The sequence below is a fragment of the Portunus trituberculatus genome, chromosome 6, assembly GCF_017591435.1.
Source record: "Portunus trituberculatus isolate SZX2019 chromosome 6, ASM1759143v1, whole genome shotgun sequence".
Taxonomy (NCBI): domain Eukaryota; kingdom Metazoa; phylum Arthropoda; class Malacostraca; order Decapoda; family Portunidae; genus Portunus; species Portunus trituberculatus.
In genome coordinates, this window is record NC_059260.1 from 5441040 (window position 1) to 5449871 (window position 8832).

An 8832-nucleotide genomic window follows, 5' to 3' on the forward strand; every position below is an offset into this window, starting at 1 on the left:
CTGGATGAGGGCAGTTGTGTTTGGGGCATAATCTACGTAGTCATGCTAGGCTGGGTACAAGGTCAGTCTCTGCAACTATCTCCTCTGCTTCGTTCGATGACAAATTACTATTCTTTGGTCCTGTTCGTGTATTTAATGTGCTGTGATGTTTCTGTTGCTGTCACAGTAGTGATGGACGGTGTGGGTAGTGGCAGCGGCAATGCGAGAATGTTGCTTTGTTGCAGTAGCGGCTCCCACTGTGGCTGCACATGATTCTCTCTCTCTCTCTCTCTCTCTCTCTCTCTCTCTCTCTCTCGTGGAGAATCTTTTAGGAAATTTGCAGTTTTAGTGGGCCTTCTTTTTATATGTATATATATATTTTCTTGCCTTTGGCAACTCTCCCTCTTGCATAAAAAAAAAAAAAAAAAGATAGATGTGTGGGCTACGCATGTATGTATGTCGGTTCCCTACTTGATGAGACAGTTTTCGTATTTGTATTTCTAACAAAAATCACATGTCATCTTTTTTTTTCTTGTTAACTACCATTGGCTAGAGCTTCATTTGATGAAAAACATGATGGCAGTTCCAGTTCATGAAACTCACATTTCAGCCATGCCCTGGCAGTAAACACTCGATTTCCCTCCTCAGCTGTCCTAGCAAAATGCAATGTAGCCTATGGCCCAGTTGACTTTTTACATCTCCGCAAAGTTATAGTTTGGTTGGGAATATTGTAAAAATAATAGTATAGTGTATTTCTCGGTTCATGGCTAAGATGATACTTTCCGTAAAAACAACGGGACCAAGAATGTGATTGTAAAGTGAACAACAAGCCTAACACCGTGACCCCGTGCAAAAGTCACTGGTCTCTATCAAACTGAACTCTTTCCCTGCAAGAATAGGGATCAAAACATCTTCAAGGTATTTTATGTATTTCATGCTGTGTGGAGTCCTATTGTCAAACTGATATTGCTGTGTTGTCTGTGGAATGCACTAGGATGGAAATGAATGAAGTCAACAAGAGTAGTGAATGATAACATGACACCAGCTCTGGACTCCAATGTAAATATTATATACACCCAACGCTTGGCTACTCCATATACTGGTGTTGAAGACTTGCCACTGAGAGTTATAGATTTTAAGTTTTACAAATACCTGTACCAAAAATGTCATAGGCACCTCACTCACTCATTACTTATGTTTATTTGCCCCAGTTTCATCCTATCATTCCACTAACAACAAAACAATAGTAGTATGCCAATAAAACTCATTACTGATGTTAATATGTAAATAAAATGTATGAACTTAAAACATTGGTGTTTTGTCCAGAATCATTACAGACTCACTCCTACTGTCCATAAGACTGGTATAGTTAGCAAGAGTGGCCATAACAAGCTATGCCAAAGGTTTCACATTGGAACAACAAATGTCTTCCACTAAAGGCCGTATGTTTATTCTAGGCACTAAAACATTATATGGCAAATCTGTATTGTAATAATGGATACAGTGTTGTAGCTAAGTGGGTAGGAACAGAATGTTTGACCAGTTTTTCATTTGGCCAGAGTCCTTTGACCATGTAGGGAAAGAGACGGTCTGTCTCTGATGGAATTTTTTTTTAGGGCGACACTTTTGGTCCACTGTTAATCATTCTCTCACAGTTGTCAGTTCTATATTATTAGACCTGATCTGCTATTGATAATTAGCTCTAGACCCATATTCCTGATACACATATACATGCAGACACCTCACAAAGAATTTTAAAATGTTTGTACACATCTTACAAGATTTAAGTTTTCATTCTATGAAAAAAAGCTTATTTGGTGTGATATATATATATATATATATATATATATATATATATATATATATATATATATATATATATATATACTTTAATAGTACTACCTCTGGAAAGGGCAGCAAACTTGGAGGCTGCAGGCTGCTCCGGGTGGTAAAAACACTAGCTATGTCACTGTATGGATATTTTTGCCTTCCATGGTTTGGATGTTAACAAGTTGATTACTATTAAGCCTGACTATTTATCCAGGCTTGGGTCAGGCATGGGGTAGAGAGAACCTTTAGTGTAGAGGAGGCAGAAGACCAAGACTTACAGTGAGGGACAGTGACTCTACATGAACATGGGAAAGGCTGCAGGAAATGGTTGATTGTTCATTGGTAGATTTTGAAGTGATATTTTGTGGGATGTATTTATTAAGGTCAAAATTAAGGGATATCTGTATTATTAATATAATGATGGATCCCTTTTTCATCTCTGTTTGACTTGTGAGGGTTTTGCAGTAATGTTCATAATTCCCAGTAATAGAAGATTTTGCTATTATCTCTATAAGTTTCAGATGTAGACCTAATAACAGTTGTATTTGTCACAGAATACTTGTGTGTGCTTGGTGAGCAATCATGAACAAGTTAGTCATTGGATCTGTTATGTGTGGCACTTCTTGCTTTGGCTGGATGGGACTTTTCTATCTTTCCAACTACTTGCTCACTCGCTACTTCAGAGCCAAGAAATGGAACATCTCTATGCACCACACAATGAATATGAGTGAAGCCATTGTGTCCAGCATACAGGTACTTCACTGATTTTTTCTCAAGGGGTACAAAGATCTTGTGATTCTTATGAGCCCAGTAGTAGTCCTGTGATTGTGTGGCAGGTGGCTGGTCTTCCTGGGGAAGTCCTTTGTCTCAGCCACAAGAGGTGATGGAGTGGATGCTCCTGGACTTTTTGGTAAGTTTTGATGTGGGGTAAGAATCTTCATGCCCCTCACATCCCTTACTTCAAATTCAAAGTACTCTACTGACTGAGTCACAAGGGCCCACAGAAATAAGCTGCTCATTCTTTAAACTGAGTGTTTGAAGCTAAGTGAAAAGCTAATTAGTTAACATTAGCATAAGCCTTCTTAATAGTTGTTAGCAGAGTAGCAGCACAGGAGCCAATCTTTGATAATTGGTTTAGTTCATTCTTGTAATATTTAATGATGCATATTATTTCTACTCCCTGAAGAGTCTACCATTGAAGATGACATTAGTGGTGTCAAAATGTTGTGCTTGAAATCAACTTGTTTGTATTGACACAAGTTGTCCTTTCCCTGATGTCATTATATAGTTGCAGTTGTTATTGTATTATATGTGATGTTGTTATGAATGTTTCTTTTTTTTTTTTGTGCTTTGCAAGTTATTGCTGTGGCTTTTGCAGGCTTTTGTGTCCACTGTTTGTGGATTTGTGGTGGTGATTGCTTGCAGGCATGATGTGATGAGAGCTGCCCATTCCCTTGCTTCATGGTATGCCTGGATTGCAGGGAGCTACTTTATCTATGATATTATAGCAATGTACAAGGTAAGCTTCTTTCTGAGACTGATTTTCTTTCTTTCCTTTTTTTTTTTTTTTTTTTTTTTTTTTTTTTTTTATGTAGACCCTTACTACTACCTTCCATCAGCTTTTGCAGCACTCATAATGCTGTGTCTTTTCTTATAGTTTTTATTCACTGCTTATTTGCCTTTGAAAGCTAGTTGAGAATTATTACTTGAATTGGCACTCTATATTATAACTACACCATAACATTGAGCGTTGAGTAACAAGCTCCACTACCATGTTAGGGCCAGGTGATTGCCAGGTACAATGTAAATATCCTAACAAATATATAATTTCAATTGTCATACAATCTAAATTATCAGAAGCCCTAGCTAATCTAAACAGTGGAACCATGCGTGCTTTGGGGTCCGAGGGGTCTCCAAGTGCACGAGTTTGAATCCTGTCCACGGTCCGAGTGTAGGTTGGGCTTCCTCACTCGGGGCAACGGTTTCTAGCGGGTGGGCTTTGAGATAGGAGATACCCCAAAAAAGTATCCCCTTTAGCCCATAAATTCCCATGAAAAGGCCACATGGTAAAAAAAAAAAAAAAAAAAAAAAAGTGCAATGTATAGGTATTCTATATTCAGACTGGATAGTGTACTACTTACATTACATTACTGCCTGTATTGCTTTGTCTATTGTAATGTAATTGTTGATATATGCCACTCCAAGCTTAACCTAACCATAGTGTTGGTTCCTACAGACAAGCTTAACCTAACCATAGTGTTGGTTCTTACAGACAGTTGGCTTCATTGTAGTGATATTCCCTCCTTTTAGTCAGTAGTATTTAGGTATGAGTGTATGTACATGTGTGTTTGTTATATAAGAACTTGCTATATCAGCAGTTCAGAGGGGAGGCGGTGGCATAGTGGATAAGGTGGTGAGCGTGGGATCGGGCAGACGTCCACGCGTAGGTTCGAATCCCACCATGTACAGCCTTAAAATACTTTGCCATTTGTCGAGTGGTTTAAAGTTACCTACATGTCACCATGATACCCAGGTTCTAGGTGGTTACACTCAAGATGAGCTTGGGCGGTGATATGGGCCCTAATATGGGTACCACTTTAAATAAAATTGCCTGCGCCACTAATGGGCGGAAGCTGAACAGCGCTTCCCATACACTCTTCAAGTGTGCCTACAGGTGCTATAGGCCTTACCAAAAAAAAAAAAAAAAAAAAAAAAAAAAAAAAAAAAAAAAAAAAAAAAAAAAAAAGAGAACCTAACTGCTCATATCATCACTCATATCTCCATGTCATTAATGACTACTGTACATAATCCTCAGGTACATCTGGCAAGCTTAGCTGAAGTTCCTAAGTGTTTGTCAGGACGAGTGACCAGCTACTTGAGGAGGAGAACCTTGCTTGTCTTGCATCATGTTGTCGTGGCCACAGTCTTGGTGCCGGTGAGTGTGTGGAGAGATTAGTAGCAGACAGAGATAATTTGTGTAATGGAAGGATTCTTAATTTGAAAGTGTTCATGATGTAACATTTTCTAATGCATCGCAACACTGATATGATACCATTTGCCACTTTAGATGTATCCTTACTAAAGTTAATGAGACTTTTTTCAAATAAGGAATTCTTTTGATTGCTTGCAAAGTTCTTTTCATACTATCACTCTCATCTTGTGACTGTGCCACTCTTAATATTATTCAGGTTCTACAGGAGTGCTTCACTAATTGCCAAACTACAACAGTCAAAGAGACAGTAGTTGTGAGAAGGCCTGAGAGTTATGGTGACCAAAATTCACCTCACCATCTTCAAAATGAGAGCAGGAACAAGCAAACTAAAAAAACCCTGCCACCTGCCCCTTAAAGGTTAAAGTGTTCCCACCTTCCACACAAGTCATATCAGCATGTTAGCGTGCCTTGGAGCATGATAGAAATGCTGAAGAAACTTACCTGAAGGTGGGGATAAATTAGCGATTAGAAGCTTTAGCTGGAGAATGAATATATCAGAACATTCAGAGAAAAGCCAGTCTGACGTTATAACTGATCATTTTAAGATGATAGGCAGTGCTTGAATGGACTTTGGTTGCTTCTGACTGTTCCGTTTTTACAAGACTTGCCATTATGACAATCTATTCTTATTTATTTTGCTCAGCTCTCCCTTATATTTTGCACACTCAGATCTGCTTTTTCAAGCAGCAGCTTGTATACCCACATACTACATACACTACACACTACAATTATTGAGACAACACCTTCCTGTAAACTGGACATTGCCTTTCCTTTCATTTTGACTAACTGTTCATCACAAACAATAAGCCAGTATTATTTATGGATAGATTATTCTAGTTGGCAAAAATGACTGAGTAACTCCATCAAATTGATTTTTATCAACAGGTGTTGATCTACAGAGATGGTACTGGGGATTTCTTTGTTGGCTGCTTCTACTGTGTGGAGCTTAGTGGCCCCTTCACAAACATGCGAGTAGTGTTAAGCAGACTTGGTCTCAAAACAACAAGGTAATTTTGTATACATGTTTTTTTTCAAGCAATACAGTTAACCAGATTTTGTTAGCTGCATAAAATCCTATACCATGACTATTATATCTTTTGCACATAACCACCTTCATCTGTGTTTGATGATATGTGTGGCATTATTTAAAGCTTGTCTAGTAGTGTAGTACATAATTCATCTACACACTCTGATACACTATTTTCACAAAACTTGTGTGGTTAAGGACATAGCTGGCTGCAATAACAAAAAATATTATGACAACCATCATGAAATGCATATGATCTCAAATATCTGCTAATGAAATGTTTTTGTTCCTACTACAGGTGGTACGCTATAAATGGGATTCTCATGATCATTACATTTGCACTGTGCCGAGTGGTCATCTTTCCCTACATGTACTTTGCTTATGGAACACAATTTGGCATGGACATTTTCCAAGTAATGAAGAAAATCCCATTACACTGCAATCTTGGCTCACTGATGGTGCTCCTGCCACAGATCCACTGGCTAAGGCTGATGGTGCTGGGGGCACTCAAGATATCCCGAGGTGCTTCCCTCACCGATGCTGATGAAAAGATTGATTAAACACCAACTGTAATGTAGTGAGAGATTTAGAGTGCAAGGTGCTACAAAACCTAACCAATGAGTACAAAAACTGCTTTAAAGTTGATCCACCTTACTGAAAAGAACAGTGTCAGTAATGCAGTGATATTACTAAATCAGTGGGTGGGTAACAGGTGTAGAACTGCCAACACAACAGTTACACCTACACTCTTGATTGTGTTGTGATGATAGTTAAACTCATCCACAAATAGTGTGCTTGTAAATAAATGTAGCTGTGGAAAATAGTAATAGGTTGGAGGAGATTGGAAACAAAAGTCCTCTTATGGTAACAAGAATACAGATGAAAATATTTTTATCTATCAGTGTTTTTTTTACTTCATCCCCCCTCCCAGAAATATACGGTGCAGGGAACAACAGCTGGGCATGGTACTGCAAAAATAGCAACTGATATGTGTTTTGTTGATACTATTAATCTTACAAGAATATAGACAAACCACATATTCATTACATAAGATAGTTATGTACTGCTTCCAGGATTACATATTGTCATGCCTTGCTATCATCATAATACACATGGAAGATCTCCCCATGGACACCCCACCCTTCCTCCTGCATCATAACACTCACCCCACACCAATGGCAAATCTTAGATCTGCTTCTGCCTCTGCCTTCACAGTGAAACTACTCTGCATCTCTCTGTTGACATAAACCTTCCAAACCCTAGTTTTACACAGCCTGTTCTTGTGCTATACATGATGGAGAGGTGGCCAACAAAAGGTATTTGGACCTTCCATGCTGTGCTGCTCCTCTACACAAGACCAGTCACTGAACATTGGTGGCACAGCATTTCCAGTAGAAGCACAATCCCGCCAGTTATCCATCCAAGGACTATGAAGAAGAAGGCGCCTTGAAGGTGATGCAGTGAGAGTGGAAGGAAGGGTCTGCTGGACTCCATAGCACTGCCACCTCTTGTGTGCATTTCTTCCTGTTTATGCAAGCCACAACATTAGCTTTGATCTTAATAAATATCTTTGTCTGCATCTTCTTTTTCTCTGCTTGTTTATTGGCTTCCCTTTGGTAGATTTTTATTTTTAATGCATGAAAAAGTAATTGTCAGAGGCAACATAATTCATAGAAAAGGCCAACTGAGATGTGAGTCCTTAAAAAAAGACAAAAAGATTATCCAAAGTTTGAGAAGTGTCTCAAGACCTCAGTCTAGAGAGAAGTCAAAGAACTCAACTTATGGGAGCTGGCACTGTTGGATTCCCTATGTCTTGAATGTTGTGATAGTGTCTGTTTGTGTTTAGGAGACTAGCTTGTGTTCCTTCCGGTGTTCAGCTGTCTACAATCTCCAGGCTTGCCAATCTTAGCAGGATGAGCCCTGTCCTCTAAGGTGTAATCATATTGAGCTCTGGCCAGTGTTATTGGGCAGTGGATGACCAGCCTATCATGAAGTATCCCACAGGGTATTATGACCTCATGTGTGACGTTCTTACTGTCTGTCTCCCTCACCTTTCTTAGCTTATGTGGGAAGTTAGTATTGTACATACATTCTCCTTCCCTATGATTAGAAAACAGGAGTGGCAACTTCTCAATCTTATAACTGTGTATGACCAGTGAACTGGCCTGGGTTTACATGGTAATTTGGCCCACACTGAGATATAGAAGACAGTAGCTTAGGAAAGATGATTCAAAGTAGTGTCAGCTGTGAGTACATACATACATATAGAGATAGATAGACCTTGATGTTTCTCTGTACTTCTGATAACCGAATTCCTTTTAACTAAAATATCTTTTTCTTTCTTGTAAAATACCATATCATTGAAGTTAAATTCCTTGAGGCTAGGAAAGGAATTTCACTGTGATGATATTTTTTACAAAAAACTTTTTTTTTTTTTTATCAATCTCACTATCTAATTCCCTGATAGGGTAACCACCTGCTTACCTTCTGCCAGTACTGTAGCATCCCAGCAGCCTGCAGGTGTCTGATGCCTCTGCTGAAACTGGCCCTCCATGGAGTGTGTTGCGGGAAGTACCACACAGCATAGGACGGGAACAGCCCCTCCTCCACCATGTACCAGTTGTGTACCTTGTAATGGATTTGACATTATTATTATTATTATTATTATTATTATTATTATCATTATTATTATTATTATTATTATTATTATCATTATTATTATTATCATAATAATAATAACAATAATAATTATTATTATTATTATCATTATTATTATTATTATTATTATTATTATTTATTTCTATGAAGAAAGATATTTGCCTAATGATAATAACAGTAATGATAATTTATTATTATTGATGTATTACTATCATTATCACTTTAATGTTTTTGTCAATATTCTTATGGCTGTTGCTGTTTTTATTGCCATGATTATGATCACTCCTGCCATGATGATTTCAAGATCGCAGTTATGGTAGTTATGATTTATTCTATACCTATTCGT

The 8832-nt window shown here is 38.2% G+C and overlaps 2 protein-coding genes across 8 annotated transcripts in view; one reads left to right on the plus strand and one right to left on the minus strand.

Moving 5' to 3' along the window:
- Window positions 1-6724, plus strand: part of LOC123517608 (TLC domain-containing protein 3A-like) — a 31314-nt gene extending 24590 nt beyond the window's left edge. For 3 of the 7 annotated variants that reach the window (XM_045277905.1, XM_045277882.1, XM_045277916.1), the window contains exons 2-6: window positions 2364-2562; window positions 3188-3328; window positions 4625-4744; window positions 5687-5808; window positions 6127-6724. In XM_045277905.1, the coding sequence (XP_045133840.1) occupies window positions 2392-2562; window positions 3188-3328; window positions 4625-4744; window positions 5687-5808; window positions 6127-6388 (816 nt within the window). In that variant the 5' untranslated portion in view covers window positions 2364-2391 and the 3' untranslated portion in view covers window positions 6389-6724. Of the gene's footprint in view, window positions 1-277; window positions 898-2348; window positions 2563-3187; window positions 3329-4624; window positions 4745-5686; window positions 5809-6126 lie in introns of those variants that run through there. The other 4 variants (XM_045277898.1, XM_045277889.1, XM_045277933.1 and 1 more) reach the window with 4 other exon arrangements.
- Window positions 6725-6863: 139 nt separating this feature from the next.
- The window catches only part of LOC123517601 (ionotropic receptor 40a-like), a 72144-nt gene continuing 70175 nt past the window's right edge, over window positions 6864-8832 (minus strand). The window contains exons 4-5 of the mRNA XM_045277869.1: window positions 8313-8456; window positions 6864-7352 (exon numbers count right to left, since the gene is read on the minus strand). Of these exons, the coding sequence (XP_045133804.1) occupies window positions 7176-7352; window positions 8313-8456 (321 nt within the window). The 3' untranslated portion in view covers window positions 6864-7175. The remainder of the gene's footprint in view (window positions 7353-8312; window positions 8457-8832) is intronic.